General features: G+C 46.6%; 1 protein-coding gene across 1 annotated transcript in view; it reads left to right on the top strand.

Moving 5' to 3' along the window:
- The window catches only part of SLC12A8 (solute carrier family 12 member 8), a 51197-nt gene extending 32016 nt beyond the window's left edge, over positions 1 to 19181 (top strand). The window contains exons 6-13 of the mRNA XM_074595649.1: positions 628 to 715; positions 2275 to 2362; positions 5542 to 5688; positions 8849 to 9524; positions 10378 to 10475; positions 12659 to 12776; positions 15710 to 15770; positions 17778 to 19181. Of these exons, the coding sequence (XP_074451750.1) occupies positions 628 to 715; positions 2275 to 2362; positions 5542 to 5688; positions 8849 to 9524; positions 10378 to 10475; positions 12659 to 12776; positions 15710 to 15770; positions 17778 to 17943 (1442 nt within the window). The 3' untranslated portion in view covers positions 17944 to 19181. The remainder of the gene's footprint in view (positions 1 to 627; positions 716 to 2274; positions 2363 to 5541; positions 5689 to 8848; positions 9525 to 10377; positions 10476 to 12658; positions 12777 to 15709; positions 15771 to 17777) is intronic.
- Positions 19182 to 19782: the final 601 nt, after the last annotated feature.

The following is a 19782-nucleotide window of genomic DNA, read 5'->3' as shown; positions in this document are numbered from 1 at the left end:
AGCTTCTGTTTTCCTATCTGCAAAGCAGCGATAATGCCTACGGCCAAAGCAGATCGCTTGGCTGCAAGGTGCCACCTACGTGCTGAGCGCTGTTATTCCCTCTGCTCGATGTGCATGTGATCGTCATTAAACACGGACAGGACAGGCCGTTCTGTAGTGGCGGTTGTCCCCTATGGATGCAGGGACCTGTAATGGATCTGGTCTGGCGGGGTAGAACGCCCCGCTGAATGCGCTGCCCTGATGAACGGCAGCATTTTTCTTCTCAACAATTAGACAGTGCTGTCTTCTGTGAGGTTTGCATTAAGATAAGAAGGGTTTGTTCAGATTTCTGCTTTTTTTTTTTTTCCCTTTTTTCTTTTTCCCCAGCATTGTTCATACTGGACAAACGATTCTTTGTAGACGTGTTAGTGTTGGCTTGTTGCTGTTAAAGACATGAACAGTTTCTTACCAAGCAATCAGTGGGAGCCAATATTCATGTGTGTATGTTAATTACAATGAAATGATATAGTTAGTGTTCTGAAGCAATCGATTAACTGATTGATTAAATTATATTACGTATTATAATATGTATTATATACGCTATAACTTAGATTAACTCTAAATTACATTTATGTCTACACAATACAGGCGTGATGGCTGGGTTCAATATGAGCGGAGACCTCCAGAAGCCTGCTACCAACATCCCCCTGGGGTCTCTGGCTGCTATCGGCACCTCGTAAGTCATAAATTGGGGAAAATTTACTCTTTGGAGACTGACCTGGACGTGACCAATCCATTTCATATTCCCATCAACCTCTTATTACTCAGCCATCTGGAAAATTAAAGTCTGGCTCTCATTCAAATTATCATCCATTACCACCACCTACTCCGGGTGGGTGGGAGAAGAGGTTCATTAACGCGGATATAATCAGTCCTTCCTCTGCCGGGTGGGATGTGTGTTGGTGCGAGAGCAGTTGTGTTGCCGCAGCCCGGCTGTCCCAAGGCAGGGTGCAAAGCTCTCGAAGGCTGGGGGTGCACGATTTTGTCACTTGTTGCTGTTGATTTCAAAGTGCTCTCTTTTCCTATATAAATAGAAAATATAAAAAAAATTACAATTTGTATTATTGGGAAAATAGGGCCAAGACAGGTGATATGACCTACCCACCTGCAAGGCTAGGGGGAGGCAGGAGCCCTGCATCCCCAGGCAATGCTGTCCCCTGGGAAATGCTGCTTACCAGGGATAAAATACCCTTACATACTAAAAAAAACCCAAACCTCGGTAGATTTTCCTGTCTGTTTTCATTGCTGCCTAAGCTGTTTTTGAAATCATTATGTTTAACTGCGTACCAAGGTTCAGGCAGGAAGGATCTTCTGAATTTAGAGGGATTCCTGCTGAAAGCGGTGCTTGTTTTAAGTGAGGGATTCCACGGGACACAGAAATATCTCAGATGGATGGGCTGTGGCCATTCACGTCTCTGCTGTCTGCACTTTGCGGACGGATTTGCTTGTCCCTCCACCTGAGTCATGGAAACACCAGAGATACCAAAGGCTGACTGAGGTTGTAGAGCAAGCTGGCTGTGGTGTCTGTAATGTTACTGCCAGCTGAGGGGACCTGTGTACCTGCAGAATAATAGAATAGTTTGGGTTGGAAGAGACCTTTAAAGGCCATCTAGTCCAACCCCCCTCCAACAAGCAGGGACATCTTCAACTAGATCGGGTTGCTCAGAGCCCCGTCCAACCTGACCTTCAGTGTTTCCAGGGAAGGGGCATCTACCACCTCTCCGGGCAACCTGTGCCAGTGTTTCGCCACCCTCATGGTAGAAAATTTCTTCCTTATATCTATTTCATATCTACCCCCTTTTAATGTAAAACCGCTACCCCTTGACCTATCGCAACAGGCCCTGTTAAGAAGCCTGTCCTCAGGCCTGGGTTATGCCCCCCATGCACAGATCAAGAGTACAGGTGCCTTCCCCTCAGGGTACCATACGGTCACTCTGCGGCTGTCCCCAGTGCACTGGAGCAGGTGAGTAACATGGAATCAGTGTTAAATTTAGCCCTGAGGCTAAATCATGCAGGAACAGCCCATGCAGAGTGATTGAAGACACAACTTGCAGGTTGTTTTTTTGTTTTTTGGGTTTTTTTTGTGTGTGTGTGTATGGTTGGACTCGATGATCTCAAAGGTCCTTACCAACCATGAAGATTCTATACTTGACCTTCTCCTGGCTCGGCTAATGGGCAGAATTCTCAATGGTCTTCTCTTGCTGGAAAAAATTAGTTTATTTTTATTGTTTGCAGGTGGTTTCTGTACATGGTCTTTGTTTTTTTGCTGGGAGCCATTTGTACGCGTCAGTCACTCCGCTATGACTTCATGATGGCAGAGAAGGTAACTTGTTCGAATAACCCAGCGTGGTTTTATATAACGGTGCTTTCGGGTTGCCATCTGCCGTATCGAAGAATGCTTGAACTTTTTCAAAAGCCTAAGGAATTTGGGTGCCCATCCCTCATTGAAATTCGGGGGGATTTCCCCACTGCAAATGGCGGTGTACAATTGATTTGAATGGCTTTGCATTCACCGGCATATCCAGTAATGCTGAATCTTGGCATAATCACCCGGCAATAGCTTTAAGAGCTAAAATATGCTAATGTGGTCTAATGATAAATGCTGTATTTTATTCAATGTATCCTTTCTCGTTGGTGGAAGCTTAGACCAAATTGAAATCTCTAAAGAACCCCCCTGCTTATCTTTCCTAAGTCAAGCGAAGCTCACATTTCCATATCTAGCGGGCTGTAATTGCAGGGCGAGCAATAGGATTATTAAACTCGAGACGTTCCACATGGGGTGTATGTACGTGAGGGAGGTTTGTAGTGTTACAGGCAAGGAACCTGATCATTGCAGGCCTTGAAAAAGAGAGCAAAAGATTTTGGCCTGCGTCGCTGTCTTACTTTAAATGGGATATGGGACGTAATTTTCTATTATTCAGCATTCTCCAAAATCATGGGTTCGTCATACTTGACAGTATTTTTTGTGACTAATTTCAAATTGAGATGTTTGCCATTTCTTTGATTTGTAACATGGTTTTAATCTAAAATATCAATTTGCAACTCTGGCTTCGTTTTCTCCCTAAATAATTGTAGCTCTAGACTTCCTCCAGCCCCCCAGATAAATTCCAGGTTATCGGTGGGGCTCCTGTCACTTCCCGCCAAGGTAAAAAATCATCTCTGTTTCAGGGCAAAAAAAGAATTATCCTGCCTTCTTTAAGGCAACATCTTTCTGTGTCAGTGTGACAGACTTAGTGGGCGAAAAACACAGTAACTAGAAGAATCAGCTTTAAATGAATCAGCTGAAGAGAAAGAGATTGTTAAAGCTGTGTTTTAACTTCAAAACCCTCTGGGGTGGGGAGGGGAATGAAAAATCTCACTGTAAAGAATGTGAAGATATTTAATAATGTTAGATATAAAACCAAAACAAACCCAAACAAAAAAGCAAATTCAATTTTCTTTTCCTTGGTGTGGAACAACAAAAAAAAAAATGGTGCAATCCCCAGTATTCATGTTGTTTCTTTGAGTTATAACAAGCTGCTGTAGATTTTAATGACTTTGTTTGAGGGGCGGCGGAGGAGAGATCGTTACACATCCAACGTGCAAACTCTCCCTTTCTGTCGCTCACAGGTGAGCGAGCACTTGGCTGCTGTTCTCCCTTACAATACTTGTTTGGCTTTTCAAACACAAAAATGAGATTCAGTAATTTCACTTCTAATGAGCTCGAAGTGCCAATTTCTTCCAAAGTATTCACGCTCTCTGTGCTCAAAACCCGCAGCAAACCCTTTCATCAGCCTCGGTGAAAAGGACTCTTCCCCTCTAACCCTGATTTGAATGTCAAGTAGTGCGTTAAAATGCAAGCATTTTTGGCAGCTAAAATAATATACGATGTCTGGCACAAGTGATTGTTCCTTCCAAGGATTTCTCAGAGCAGGGCAGGATTAGAGGAGAGGGAAGGGAAGATTCCCCATCGAGTGTCTGCCCATTGGTCTAATGGAAGCTGGTATCTGCTTATCTTTCTCTCAAGTTTCTCTGTCCCACAAGATAAAATTCTCAAGGCCCAAGTGGATTTTCACAGGGAAAAGGAATGCTCTGGTAGGAATTTTGTATGGTTCTGGACCACAACATCAATTTTACATGCCTTCCCCAAAGGGCAGACATTTATGGCTTTTTACCCAATCTCCTCTTGGCTGTGTGTGGATTTCATAGATGAGGAAAAGGCAGATGTAGCTTAAATCATCTTTAGACAGGTAAATTTTTGTTATTCCTTCTAATAAAGCATGAGCCACCTGACTTGAACAGGGGCAGAAGCTGGGAGGACCCATGTTCATTTATACTTTGTTTTCCACGAGAGGAGGGGTGGGAGGGAAGGAGAGGTGGGACACGAGGGACCTGCATTTAGTGCTGTCCCCTGCCATGGATGCCTATGGGCACCTCCAGTGGCCTGCTTCAGTATGGGCAGGACAGATCTGGACCAAAATTTGGGGGGTTTCTCACTTCCTGGCCTTTGTGCTGGTGTTACCCGCTGTGATTTGCCTTTTTCTGTGGCCGGCTGCTGGCTGTCAGACTCGTGTGGTCTTGGAGGACTCGGGGATGATGACCCTAGACCTTAGTCTCCTCGCCGTGTCTGCCCATGTCCACGTGCCGTGGTACCAGAAGCACTCCCATTTCAAAGCTTTCTTGAGGTTTTGTGTATTTGGGTAGGTTTTTTTCTAGAGATGTTGCCTGTGCTGGCAGCGCTTCACAGTGGGGACTCGCGCAGGGGCACCTCAGTCCTTGCTTCTGTGTGATAAACCATGGTCTGCCCTCCTGTCCCTCCACACCTGCAGGAGATGCTCCGCATTTGAAAGGGTGCTCACTAGAAACCGGTAATAAACCCAGCCTTGTTAGCACTGTGGCTTTAAAGATTTATTTTTATTTTTTTTTAAAGTTTCATGTTGGCCAAAGGAAATTCTTTTCTCATTGAGGACAGGAAAATAAGGTCATTGTATTATATCCTTCGGAGCGTATTTTTTGAGATGCCATTTGTTTAAGTGGCAATTTTGATTTGGTTTTACTGTGGGTTTTCTCTCAGGATTGGTTTTCCCCTCTGGGACGCAGAGGTTTGTCTTCCTGTTTTGGATGGTTGGAAGCCTGGGCAGCTTTTCCTGTATGATGTGCTCTGTATATAAGTGATCTCTCCTGAAATAAACTCACTTCCAGTTACTTAAGGGGAATCTAATAGCTGCTGCTTTGCTGCAATTGCTCCAAGTGACAAAGAATTTCTTGGATATGAGCTTGTCAAATGGCTCTGTCGGTACAGGATGTTCAGTATTAAATTACTTTTATGGGATAATTTTCCTGTATTAATTGCTTGCACTTTATACCATAGACCAGTTAAATTGCTACTTTCCCAGGGCTCGCTCTGTTCATTTAGCCACGTTACAAAATATATGTGATCTCTTAAAATGCTTGTATTTGAGACTGCTCGGGGGTTTTTAAAGAACAATATAATCAACTTTACGTTCTCTCCGCTTCCTCCAGGTATCCTTGGTGGGTTTCTTGTTTTTGCTAGGGCTGTACATCTCGTCCCTGGCCTCCTGCATGGGAGGGCTCTACGGAGCACCCAGGATCCTGCAGCGCATCGCCCAGGAGAACGTCATCCCCACGCTCGCCTTCCTTGGACGTGGGGTTAGTCATCCTTCCTCCGAGATTGCTCTCAAACCTTTGCCTGAAGGAAAACTGGCGACTTAAGAAGCCAGGGCTTCTGTGTGTCTGTAGGGTGAGGTGGGGGATGTATGAAAATCAAGGAGGGGCAGGCTTGGGATCTGGTACCCTAGAGTAGGTGGAAAAGCTGAGAAGTGGGTGGTTTTATTAAAAACCCAAGAGCCCAGCTGCTTGCAGTCCTTTCCCTGCCTGTCCCCTGTGCTGCACCACCTCTGTCCCAAGCCCCAAACACCTTATCTTCATTGGTGCTTATCTTAACCGTGGCCAAGGGAGGTACCTAGCTCTTCTCTGCCCTCCCAGCAAGGGCAGAGACGTGAAGCTTTTGTCCAGGCACTTTGGTGAAATGAATGGTAATTGCTTCTTTATCTTTTTTCTTTTTCTTTTCTTTTTTTTCTTTTTAATTTTCTGCACTTTTTCTCTGAGCTCTTCCTATCCTCTCTGGTAACCTCATAGCTGAGTACGTGACTAGTCACGGTGCAGTGGACTCAGTCCGCATGCACCGGAGGAGAGCACACTTCTTTGTACGATAAGGTGCCTTTTGGACTCTGTAAAATAAAAAAACAAAGAATAGATTTGAAGGGTTAAGTTAGGGGGCTGCTAAGCTTTAGATGTGCTTTGAAACAAAGCCTTGCTTTGAATATGACAAGAGGCTTTTTCCTTGTCCTCACAAATAATCCGCATTCACGTGAGTCGTTCCGCTGAGATCAGTTGAAGTACCAGTCACTCAGGACTCTGTAGTCTTGGGCTATACGTTCACAGCAGACTATTTTTTATGGCTTTCTCTTCTTCTAAACAGGGAGAAAATAATTCCCTCGGTCTCGATAACCTGCAGCACCTAACTGTCTGTACCGAGGGCTGGAAAAGTCTTACAATGTTTTGCTCCTTCAGAGCAGCTTGTAAACATGGAAAGATATTTTACAATATTGGTATTTATGAATGTTTTAAAATATTCGACTGTTTTGTAGGTATAATAATTTGGTAGACTTTGTTTTATGTTTCTCAAAGTAATTTTCTAAAATTAAAGTCATAATAATAGCAATAATAATAATAGATAGTAATAATTATAAGTGAAGCAGGAACAATAATGACAGCAAAAACTTCCAACTCCTGGAGTCAGTTGTCAGGCAATCCCGGAGCAGGCTGTTCTCCACTTGGCAATCCTTTGCAAATTCTCAGTGATTTAGCAAATTTGCTTGCAAAGCTGATTCCCTCTCTTCTCTGGTAGTTTTCTGTCTTTCTGTCAAAATTTCTGCTCTGAACGCGGTCCAGGCAGAGAGCCACAATGGGAAGGGCTCAAAAAGAGGTGAGAAATCAAAGGCAGATCACTTTCCCCCCATCCTTCTCTCTGCCACCTTGAAAATTGTCTAGATTTGGTTTATGGAGAGTTACTGGATTTAGTTTGCCCTTACTAATCTGTTCCACATCAGTTCTTCTTTTCCATGGCTGAAAAAAGTGTTGTAGTCACCATAACCCCAGCTGATGGGAAGGACACAACTGTTTTCTGTAGCATTAAACCCAAGCCAGAGGCATCCTGAGATCATCCCATCTGTTCCCCATCTCAGTATGTTCTTCTGATACCAAAGATGCTTTCTGAGAACCGTGTTCCTTTATCCCCGAGATGTATTTCTATTTCATTGTGAAAAGGCGTAAGGTCCAGAATGGGTCCCCTTTTCTGTTAATGAATAAGGATGAAGGAACTAGAAATAGTTTCAGTTTGAGCTGTGTGTTTCTTAAAGAAGCACATGCAGTACGGAAAACCTAAGATATTTTGTAATATATCTTGTAAGATATTTTCCAGAGAGATCTTTACACAGCCTGCACGGGCTTTTTGGGTACTGAAATGGCGAGACAGTGCCTGGTCCAAGGAAGGACATGTTAGACCTGGGATTAAAGTTCATGAGCTGATGGTTCAAGTCTCTCCTGATGCCCTTTGCTTTAGAATCATAGAATGGTTTGGGTTGGAAGGGACCTTAAAGATCATTTAGGTCCAACCCCCCTGCCCTGGGCAGGGACACCTCCCACTAGACCAGGCTGCTCAAAGCCCCATCCAGCCTGGCCTTGAACACCTCCAGGGATGGGGCAGCCACAGCTTCTCTGGGCAACCTGTGCCAGTGTCTCACCACCCTCATAGTGAAAAATTTCTTCCTGATATCGAATCTAAATCTCCCCTCTTTCAGTTTAGAACTGTTACCCCTCAACCTATTGCTCCGCTCCCTGATAAAGAGTCCCTCCCCATCTTTGCTGTAACCTCCTTTATGTACTGGAAGGGGCTATAAGGTCTCCCTGGAGCCTTCTCTTCTCCAGGCTGAACAACCCCAGCTCTCTCAGCCTGTCTTCTAGGCTCTCTCTTTCACCTCCTCTCCCTGCCTTCACCGCACCCCAGGGGAGAGGAGCAGGCAGTGTTTCTCCTGGCTGCCTGCCTTCCCAGTGCTCACCCGGCATCGCTGGGGCTGCCTCCCGCCCTCCAGCATCCTCGGCTGCCCAACCTCTCTGCTGCTTCCCTCCCGCCGCTGGGCAGATGTGGCTTGGGTGGAAGAAAGGAGGGAAACCCCGAGTGCGGAGGCTCAGCCGGCCATGGATTAAGCTCAGCCTCGTGTCAGGGCAGGGCCACAAGCTGCTGCTGTGAAGATGGTACTGCTCCATGCAGGCATCGACTCTATCTGGCAGCCAATGCCTTTCCAATGGCAGTGTGTGGGAGCCTTTGTGGTAGTCAGCGATGCAGAGTCCTGTAGAGAAATTGGAGATGAACAGTTAACTCTAATTAACGCATTTTATTGCCAGACTTTCCATAAGCCCCACAAATCTCTCTGAAAGTTTATTGCTGCTTTAATGACCTTGTTTTACGGCAGAGATACGGAGTGAGAGTGGATGAGCTTTCCAAAGACAGAGCTTGAGTAAGGCTCAGAGGTGAGGTGGGAGATTGGCAGCTTCTGGCTTCCGTCCTGTTCTTTAATTTATTAAGCTGCTGAGCCTCTGGTTGTGCACACGTGAGTGTGTTTCATGACTAAGGGGGCACTGCAGACCGCCCAGGTAACTGCTCGTGGCAGCTGAGCACATGGCGAATCCTCACGGCGAGGCTCATGGTTATTAATTTAAATGTAAGTTTGTTTTATTTACAAAATAGAAAGGACCCAACAAGACTCCAGTGGCTGCAATTTGCTTAACAAGTCTCATCACCATGGCTTTCGTCTTCATTGGGCAAGTGAACGTTCTTGCTTCCATAGTCACCATCAACTTCATGTTAACGTATATTGCTGTAGACTATTCCTATTTCTCGATCTCCTTGAGCTACAACGTTCAGCAGAAACCTGATGAGACCCAGATGGAAAACGCTAGGCCCGCTCACTCTTCCCAGCCTTTAATTTTCAACAAGCCCTCCAGCCGTGTAGCAGATGGAGTAATTCAAAGCAGATCAAACGGCACCTTGCTGGAATTCACAAAAGACATGGACCAGCTTTTTAAACCATTTCGCAGTGAGCCCGGTACTTGCGAAAAAGGGGGAGCTAAGAATTTAACCCAAAAGGTAAAACAAAAGAAGGCGAAGAAGCCAGCCAAGCAGACACTACAAGACAGCTTTCTTCTGGATCTCCATCACGATGGTCCCCCGGCTCAGTACAGCTGGGATGAGACCACGGAGCCCCACAAGGAGAGCCGGCAGGACCTGGCTGAGCGGGGCTGTCGGCGTGACACGGGTCTGTGCTCATCACCCGCTGCGGATGCCCAGCGGACACCCGGGCTGCTGGCACCCGGGGAGCAGCTCTGCAGCGAGGCCCCCGCGCCCCCTGGCCAGAGGGGAGAAGGTAAGGGCTGTAGGAGATGGACATCTCCGTACTCACGGTGCTTTCCTGGAGGAAGGTGTGAGACTAGCGTTATACAGGGCTATCGCTCAATGATTCATAGCAATAGTAGCATTTATTGCAGGTGAGAGTAGGGTTCATTGCAGCGCATCACAGGAGCAGTTCAGTGCAATTTCCTATGGAAGATTAATGACAGGAAAGCAGGCAGACTATGTTTAGTGTGGGGTTGTTTACTATATACTCATTATTCTACACATGCACACTTAATGCTGTACATGAAAAAGGTTTTGATTGTTTCTTGGGGTTTCCTTTGCCCTGGGTGCAGGGGATGGAGGGATGGAGCCGTGCGAGTCTAAAACTCGGGCTGTCAAAATGCAGCGGTCCCCCTGCCACAGGTGGAGCCTGAAATTCAACATCAACTGCTCAGATGTTGATGGGTTGGTTTTTTTGTTTTGTTGGCGATGTGGGTATTTGATACCATGTGTTTGCTTGGAGTTGGTCATCTCAGTGCCGTAGTGTTTTATCAGCGTTATTCAATTAACCTTTGTAAACCCTTCCAAGGGAGAAAGGCCTTATTTCTCTTCTTTCACAAATAGGGAAACTGAAGCAGAGCTAGGCAGATGTGGTCTTCAAATGGACTCAGGACGAGAACTGGCAACTTTGGTTTTTCCTTGCACTTCTTTTTGCTTTCCTTTTAGAGGTTTTGGTTAAGTTCTGCCACACCCAGCTGTGGGCTAGAATTTCTGCTTTAGTTTTCTGCGATCTGGTAACGTAAAGTAGGCGGAAAAAACCCGACACTTTAGCCCCTTTCTAATGTCTCTTCTTTTTTTTTTTTCCCGTCTCTTTTTTTCATTAGAATCGTCTCTAAAGCAACAAAATCCAGATCTGGGAATTCAACAAATACCAAAATCCTTCTACTCCAAATTCTGCAACCACTGGGTTTCCTTTGCTGGTGTAAGTAATTTTCATTTATTTTGAGCACTGGTTTCTGATTGCAGGAAACGAATGGAAATTCATCACTTACTGCAGTGTAAATACACTTCAGTACTATAAAATGGCTTTTGTTTCTACTGTTTGAGGTCACCTGAATTTAAGTACTCAAGGTACCATGCATCCAGCAATTCAGATTTGCAGAAATCCAGGTGACATATTATTTCAGACAACAACAGCCCAAAAAGTTACAAATTCAAAGCCTGGCATCTTAGGGCTTTAGAGATGCATGACTGGCTGGGAAAAAAACAGTGTCCCTCTTTTCACAGTGCGCCAGCCTGCTTTTTCGTGCTGTGAGGTGGAGTGAGACATCAGCTTCAACGCTGCATTGCTTTTATTTATGAAACGGTTTCTGCATGCTCAGGGTGGGGTTTCATTGGTGTTGACCTGCTGATACCAGCAGACCAGTTGTAAAATTCAGCCTTTTGAGGGAGGAAAGTGGAGCATTCCTCCAGCGCGTTACTTTAAAGAATAAATAACTTTTAAACAGCTTCCGTCTGAAGCAGCTGAGGAGCTTAAGACATTTAAATTCATCTTGGGAAGATGGATTAATGGGCAGATGACAGGGAAAGGGTCAGATATGCATAATGAATGAACCATATGGCTTTGCTGCGTGGACGGGGATTTCATAGTTGTGTGTAAAATGTAACAAACCCACTCAAACAACGCACTGAACCCTTTTAGTTTAATCCTCAGGTGGAGTTTGACACTGCTGCAGCAGCCCACTCCTGGTGAGGGACCCTGCCTGGTTGCAATGCTAGGGGTGGGGTGGATGCTGGGGGCTCCTCTCTAGTGATGACATCTGTAGGAGGTGTCATCGCAGAGCGGTCAGTTCTCTGCCTTAGCGGGGGAATTTGCTTACAGAGGTGACTGACGTGTTCACTAAAGCAGGTTTGGTTTCCTGTCGATGGTCAGACTCGGGAGGAGGTTGCAGCAGAGCTGGGAAGGGATCAACAATGCAAAATAAAATCACAGAAGCAAAAATCAGACGCATTATTCATGCTGACTCCTTTCCCCTCTGCCCTCTCCCAGCTTCACCCATCGTGTCAGTCTGGACTCATGTAGCTCTTTCTTTGCATGCTGCCCCTTGCTGTTCCTGACCCGATCCATGAAGATGCTACCCCTGCCCCTGTTCCTATGCACCCTGAGCCAAATCTGCCTCCTGAGCTGGTGAGCCTCTGGATGCTCCTCTTGGAGTAGCCCAAGCAGAGACCTGAGGCCCATGCTGCCTCTAGGACTCAAGGTATCTCACTGAAAGCTACCTCCATGCTGCTGAAGATGACACTATAAACCTGTGCTGTCCCTCCTTTTAATGGCGAGACCAAATGAGGCTCCCTATAACATGGGAACCTCATTACTGAGAAACCTCAGCCATGCCATACCCAAATCTTTTCAGATAACACTGGATGGACGTGCTCTACGTGTGGCCAAAAGCCATGCAGCATGGAGTGTTCTGCAGGCAGGAGATGATGTGGCTCCCCAGGGGTCCTGCCATACCACCAGCCTCAGCCACTGATGCCCAGGAGCATCCATCCACCCATGTGGTTGCAGCTGGCACCATTCCTCCTATGGGCAGGACCCGGGCTGTGGCAGCAGGTCTTGTGCAAGAAGAGCCTCTCTTGATTCCCCATCCTGGGACATCGTTATGAGGGAGACACCTAAAAGGAAATGTTCTTCAGGTTAAAGCCGAGTGGCTGCATCCTGGGTCCTGACTGTGTGTGTCTTACGCAACGCTCCCAAGAAAACCCAGAGAAAGACCGAGGTGCAGAGATGCCATCAAAGCACTGGTTTTGCATGCATTTTAAACATTTTTAAGATGCAGAATTTCTGGCAAAAAAAGAAGAGCATTTACTGATGCTCTCGTAACAGCTTGAAAGCCTCAGCGCTGCCTCATTTATTGAAGAGTTTCCATTAGAGTTGCAATGCGTGATCATCTTGCGAGGCTGAGGAGCAAACGTCTGACCCAGTGTCAGGCTGTGTCAGAAGGTGAGCTGTCCTCCCCGGGCTCCGTGCTGCCGGCTCTCCCACAGGGCCAGAGCAGGAGGCCAATGGAGCTGCTGGGCTTTGCAGGGAAAGGACTGTCAGGTTGTCATCAACACGTTGTCTTACAGGCTCTGGGGTAACCCCCAACCATGTCTTCCCAACAGGCGATCGTGTCCCTCATCATAATGTTTGTCATTCAGTGGATCTACACCCTCGTCAGCCTGGGTGCAGCCGTTATTCTGTATTTCTACATCGGCCAAGTGAGCCCAGGACTCCCCCTTGGTGAGTATTTTTTTTCTGTATTATTAAGTCTGCTTAAAAAATTCATTAAGCTTTAATTTAACTTCATTAGGAATCGAGACTCGTGTGTTTAATATGCAGGTGACACAGTGAATGATGAGGTTTTATTTCATTGCTAGTTCTAATACATTTTCTCTCTGGCTCTTTGATTTTATATTGGATTCCAACTGCAACTAGCGTGAGTCTCAGAGTTTGAACATTGTGCTTACTGCTTTAATATATTGTACTTTAAATGGCAAAACCAGATACTAATACTAAGACTTAACAGGGATGGCAGATTGTAAATGTATCACAGCAATGAGAAAAATCTGCCATAAATACGTTTTAATGAACTTAATTAATCAACCTAAACCCACCTGAGAAAACTTTAATGAAAATGGGAATTATGACGAGTATCTCATTAAATCTCAGCATTCATAACTGCAGAACAAGAGGGCCTTTTGACTCCAGAACGAAACAGGTTGAATATGTTGGGAACGTAATCTGGGAAAATACTCTTAGGCGGAGGGCATTAGAAAGGTCTGCGCATGTGATCGGCTTAAACAAGTTCAAAATTGAACAGTGCAGCACATTCCGGAGGCAGCTCGCGAGAGCCTACGGCTCCTTGGCACGGCTGCGGGAGGGGTTTGCGTTGGTCCGTGGCTCTGAAGGGAGAAGGTGGTACACACACACAGTGTGCATGTACTCACGTACTTATGCGTACATACATGGGTAGGGTCATATGGACATACATAGGTGCCTGCATACATAAGTACCTGCACACCTAGACGTGCAATTTTTTTGTCCCAGATGAGAACAGTCAAAAGCACCTGAGTTCATATGTCTTCTAAGCAATGCAGGAATAGCTCCCTGGGTTTATTTAGATGGGGGTGCTGGTGGACGAGAAGCTCAGCATGAGCCGGCAATGCGCACTTGCAGCCCAGAAAGCCAACCGCATCCTGGGCTGCATCAAAAGAAGCATGGCCAGCAGGGCAAGGGAGGTGATTCTGCCCTTCTGCTCTGCTCTGGTGAGACCCCACCTGCAGTACTCTGTCCAGCTCTGGAGTCCTCAGCACAAGGAGGACATGGACCTGTTGGAGCGGGTCCAGCGGAGGGCCACGAAGGTGATCAGAGGGCTGGAGCACCTCTGCTATGAGGACAGGCTGAGGGAGTTGGGGTTGTTCAGCCTGGAGAAGAGAAGGCTCTGGGGAGACCTTATAGCGGCCTTCCAGTACCTAGAGGGGGCTACAGGAAGGATGGGGAGGGACTCTTTATCAGGGAGTGTAGTGATAGGACAAGGGGTAACAGTTTTAAACTGAAAGAGGGGAGATTTAGACTGGATATTAGGAAGAAATTTTTACTGTGAGGGTGGTGAGGCACTGGCACAGGTTGCCCAGAGAAGCTGTGGCTGCCCCATCCCTGGAGGTGTTCAAGGCCAGGCTGGATGGGGCTTTGAGCAGCCTGGTCTAGTGGGAGGTGTCCCTGCCCAGGGCAAGGGGGTGGAACTGGATGATCTTTAAGGTCCCTTCCAACCCAAACCATTCTATGACTCTATGAAACACTGTTAGACAGTAGGTAAGCAGTTACTAAGTTTCAGAAACCCAAACGATGAGAAACCAAAAAATAGTTGTCACTTGGTATCCATCACAACATCGCTCACCAGTGCTCCTCTTTCCACTCTGACTTCTTTTCTATTTATCTGCAGGGGACAGTAGAAAAGAGCTGAGATTGTGGACAGTACTTGCTAATTGGCATCTTTTGAAATATATCTAAGTTTTAACAAAGTTTTTTACAGCCCATATATATTAAAGAAAACACAATGTTTTCAGGCTTTGGAGTTTTCTTTGCCTTTGTGTATTCATTATGTTATATCTCTGTTATCTGCTTTTGAAATATTTACCAAAAATGACTTTAAAAAGAATTTCTCAGTCAGTGTGTAGAAGACTTTGGAAGATGTTCTAAGAAATAGCAGCATGATTAGACATCTTTTTCATGGTTTCTTTTGCACGAGCATTCCCATGCATGCAGTAAAACAACACACAGCAAAGAAAAAGTTAGAAATGAGCACTCAAAGTTCAGCCCAATTTTCATTTGGCTGTGAGGGAACGTTATTTTGTGGTCACATGGCATCCAATGAGCCGTGAGTTTGTTCTCCAAAAGGCTGAATGACCCTTCTGTCTAGGGGGACTGGGAGACGCTGGCTTGAGAGATGCTCTGGATTAAGGACTAGATGAAGAACTTGGGAGCAGTTGGTTCTGCTCCCAAAAACCCCAAAATGCTCTGGGATTTTGACATGTCCCTCTCCTCTCTCTTCCTCCCCAACAGGCTATGACAAACCCAGCAGGAGCTGCTGGGTCTCTGTTCTCTTCCCTGTTCCTCACCACAACCTTCTCCTGCTGCTTTTGCTGCCTGCTCCGGCACCTCCCTGCCCCTGCAATGAACCAGTGCAGGAAACTGTCTCTACAGAGAAATCACAAAAAATCAGTATTGGTGTAGTAAGCTAAGCCAGCTCTCCATGGGGTGAGAGAGGAGGGAATGAACAGCGAGACCACAGCCACCCTGGTTGAGGTCGGTTGAATGGCCCCTCCCGTCTCCCCATCCCTGCAGTGGGAATGAGCTTTGCAGTCCAGGGAGGAAAAGGTACGGCTGTGGGTGCCTGGTGCTTTGCTCACGGCTTTACTGGGGTTTTCACAAGCTGTCAGTCTAGGAAAGGAGAGCTGTTCTCTGTGGGAAATTTGAGTTAAGTTTCTTGACAATCGTTTAAAAGCTGCAGTGTGTGGGAAGACTGCAGGAGCGTTCTTACCGTGGCGGAATCTTTGTGTACTGCAGGCTAATAAGAAGCAGGCTGGTTTGAGATTTTATGCGAAAGTTCAATGGTGTAATGCTATTATGAGAGAATTAGCAGCGTACTGACTTCTCGTGCCTTTTCTCCGTAGGAGCAGCAGCAAATTTCAGTTTCTTCAGCTGGATTAAGTCGGTTTTGATCACCTCGTGCAGGTTGGTACCAGTGACTGAGGCGATGCTCGTTGTTCCTGGGAGCCAGTAATGTGCACAGCGAGGGGTGGCAGAGTTGACTTGCTTATTACCTTCAGTAGTCCCTTCTTGCATATTCAAAGTTATTCTTCATGGTAAAAGTAACTGCTTGCTCCTGTTAGCCTGGTATATGGTTGGCCATGTAAGTGGGAGAGCTGGAGTCTCCTCTGCCTTGTATGTGGACGTGTCAGCTGATAACCGTATCTCGGTGCCTGAAGCTTTATCTTACCCCAAAGGTCTGTGCTCGACCTCGGTGCCTCAGGTTGAACTGGAAAATCTGGTAGGAAATGAGGAACAGGAGACTCTGTCTCTTTCACCCAGCGTCCATTGAAAGCGAATTACTATGGTAGTGGTGGAACAGGCACACGTGGCAGCTGTGCTCGAGTTTCAGAGAGGAAATTTGGGGGCAAGCCGCAATAGCTACAGGGCAAATACAATAAACAAGGTCTGCAGTGAAGGAACCATTCAATATTGAATTTGCATGGGACTGCAGTCGCAATGTCTTGGGGTTTTCCTTCCCAGAAGACCTTAAGGGTTTTTCTTGGTTGGTTATTAACTGGTTTTGTTAATCTGTTTTGATCCTATTAATTATTAATTCCATCACTTTTGAGTTTCCCACAGAGGGTAGTGACCATCTCTGCCGCTGTATGATGCAGTGGGATTTTGAGGTTCTCAATCTGTTGGGTTGCTTTTTTGTTGCAGTGGGTGAACGTGCACAACATGAGCTGCCATGCATTACGTGGGCAAATCTGGTGGCTCCTTTAAAATAAATGAAAGTCCAGGCATTTAAGCACATTGGCACACATGCATGCCTGTCTTGCCAGCTCCTGCTTCTACCTGTAGTCCCTATAACGTGGCCACATTGTCCTTTGGCGCATCTCAGCCCTGTCTCCTGCCCATGGTCAGAGGTTCCCTGTGGGAGGCTGGTTGAGATGTGAGGCTTCATGGAGAGTTACCGTGTGCGGAAAGGAGAAGCTATTCCTCCCGGAGAGGCAGCACCTCTTCTCGTGGGTAGAGGTGCCGTTGTCTCTGGGGGATTTTCTCCTGCGGGTTACCAGACCGGCCCCGTCCTCAGTGCTTTGATCAGCGCAATCGATGAGCAGAGACCCTGCCGAGGAGGGATGAGTGGGGAGCTGGCGACTGCCCAAGGCAGAGACGGATCCTGTTTCTCTCTCCTCAAAAAGTGCAATCTCTGGGTCAGCCAGCCAGCTTGGTCACCTTATGCTGGTACCAGGGCTCCTGCTCGTGCTGTCACAAAGACAATTTTGGTCTGCTAGGGGGTCAGGGCATCATTTTGAAGCCCACCTTTGCCACACTGTGAGAAATTGCATTAAAGTCATTTGCTGTTTTTTCCTAAGCTTTGTTTTCTTGAAATCCAGGCAAGACATTTTAATGACTTGGAGGGGATAAAGAAATCCCATTAGAGTGCAAGAGAGCTGGAGGCAACCAAGGATCCTTGACACCTAAGGCTCTTGGGTGCTGAATGAGGTCCGGGTCGGTGCTATAAGCTCTTGCTGTTTTGATTTGCAGATGTGCAATAAGATTTTCTTAAAATCAGCCTCCGGGAATAAAGAGATTGCAGGAGTATCTTCACTTTCATTTAAAAGAGTTACAAAAATAATTGAAATGTACACTAAAGCTTAGGAAACTATAAGAAGGATATTTTTCATTAGAAATGGTTCAAGCTCCTTCTTTTCCTGCACGGTGTGGAAAGTGTTTGCCATAGCCAACGTCCAAAGAGGAAACTGATTTGTTAAGAAAATGTATGTTTTCCAGTGTTTGCTGGAGGAAGGGAGTATACTTTTTGTCTGCCTTCTAGGAAAAGTACTTTCAGATTAGCTCTGTGCCTCCCAAAGGCGATGAGAAGGGTTCAGCCTCTTCACAGCCGCAGTTCGGCTGATTTTCTTTGCGCAGCCGCTAATGGATGGCAAACAAGGGGTGATGCAGGTGCCTCTGCTGCTCTGTTTGCAGGAGGAGGCCATCTCCCAAGGAGCAGATCGTGGTGACACCGTCCTTTGCAACAGTTGGCATGGAGACCACGCAGCTCACCGAGGAGAACGCAGACTTCGCCTCGCGGGACCGCTATCACCAGTCCTCGCTTATCAGCAGAGAGGAGTTTGGGAATCAATTCCAGTAAAGGACACACAAAAAAAAATACCAAGCCGTGACTTCAAAAAGCATTTAGAAATGCTAATGGCTGCCATGGTGCCTTGTGAAATACTTGAATATATATGAAAAGGATGTGAATAGTTATTTATAGATTAGAGACTTGTTTGTTTATGCAAACTACAATATTGCTGAGTTTCAAATCTTACCCAAAATGGGGGAATAAATGCAAATGAAAGAGCTAGTCCAGGGAAGCGATGAGTTACTGAGGACAGTATAATCCTTTTAAAGAATTCAGTTATAAGCGCTGTTGAGCTCTAAAGACTGTCACTGCTGTAAAAGCTTACAACAACCCATTTCAAACGTCCTCTGGGTGACTAGGGACGCGTTGTGCCTGGGAGCGGTGACCTCGGCAGCGGGAGCCAGCGCCCGGCTCCCAGCTGTGCCACGGTGGGATGCGACCTTCCAGGTCAATTCACTTCTCCTGGCATGAATTTGCCTGCTTGTAATACAGTAATTTTCTACCTCAGCATTTCAATTTCCAAGGTCTTAGAAAGTACTTTAAGGCATTAGACAATAGGCCAGAATCAGTGGCAAGTGCAAGAAGATTATGAAATATATTCACAACTGGAATCGCGCATTTAAGTGCAGGAATGTGGTATAATGACCTCTGCTGTAAAACTGTGAAATGATGTCTTAAAAGCTGTTCATAGTGATTTCCCACATCCTTTCTGACATAACATCTGGGACCTGGCAACATAGCTGGGTCCCAATAGAGCATCTCCTGGCTGAAGGAAGATGATTGAGAAGTGCCTTAAACTATATGTTTAGCCTCATCTTTGCTAATTTTGCTTAAAGCCCATCCCATGGTGAGCTCCCACAAGGAGCCGTTTCTCCTGCTGCCATGATTTGGGATGTGGGAGGTTCAGCGGGGGATGCTGCAGGATTTCCTGCGCAGGCCTTAGGGTCGGTGGGCAGTGGCTGTGGGGTGGGGTGAGGTTTTGCACAGATGCCCCTGTCACCATCACTTCTGCTCCCCAGGGAAAAAGCCCTCCATTGAGCACTGTCCTGCCCGAGGCAGCGGTCCTGGCAGAGACCTGGGGAGGTGCGAGGGAGGGCTCTGGGTTGGGGCAAGCCCCAGCAGCACAAGCTGTTCTGATGCTAAAAGGAGGGGGAAATCGCTGCCTTTCACTTCCTTCATCTCCAAGTGTTTCAGCCTGCAGATTATTTATTTCTCCTTCTGTGCAATAAAATCTTGAGGCACCAGGAACTCCTCTCCATGCTTGTGTGGGCACGCTCAATGCCTTTAAGCACCATTTCACTTGCCAGCGCCCAGTGCCCTGGCGTTACCAACCGTGGGGGGCTCCTCATCCCATCTCATGGTCTGACCAGCTGCAGCTTTGGCTCTTCCAGTTTTCTTACAGAGGGAAGCAAAGGAGGCTTTCTACTAAGACGAAGAAGAGAGCAGTCCTGGCACACTGCAGAAAGCATATTAATTTTCCAAGATTGCAGGTCTCTTAGTAAGCGTTTTTAACCTTAATTATCTCAATAGAGGCAAGAGGGAAGTTATGCTTGTGTTGCTAACTCTGAGCCACCTCAAGTTGGTCGTTCTGTGTTGGAAACACTCCTTCCAGGGTTCTTTCCTTCCATTGCCTTTGGTTTCCAAAGAGTCTGGATCTGTTGTGGGGATGTGGCTCCATGCTGAAGCTTCCCCTGGGTTCCCTGGGACCAGCGGCTCCAGAGAGCCCTTCCTCTGCTCATAGCATCCTTGACGTTGGCAGCTACTGCTGCTGTGCAAACTTCAAACGCTCCTTGGTGCTGGTCTGGTGCTGGTCCACCGCTGGCAAGCTGCGTGGGGCTGTGTTATCCC

The sequence above is a fragment of the Larus michahellis genome, chromosome 7, assembly GCF_964199755.1.
Source record: "Larus michahellis chromosome 7, bLarMic1.1, whole genome shotgun sequence".
Taxonomy (NCBI): Eukaryota; Metazoa; Chordata; class Aves; order Charadriiformes; family Laridae; genus Larus; species Larus michahellis.
Note: the sequence above shows the minus strand (reverse complement) of the source record. Positions and strands in the feature narration are given on the sequence as shown.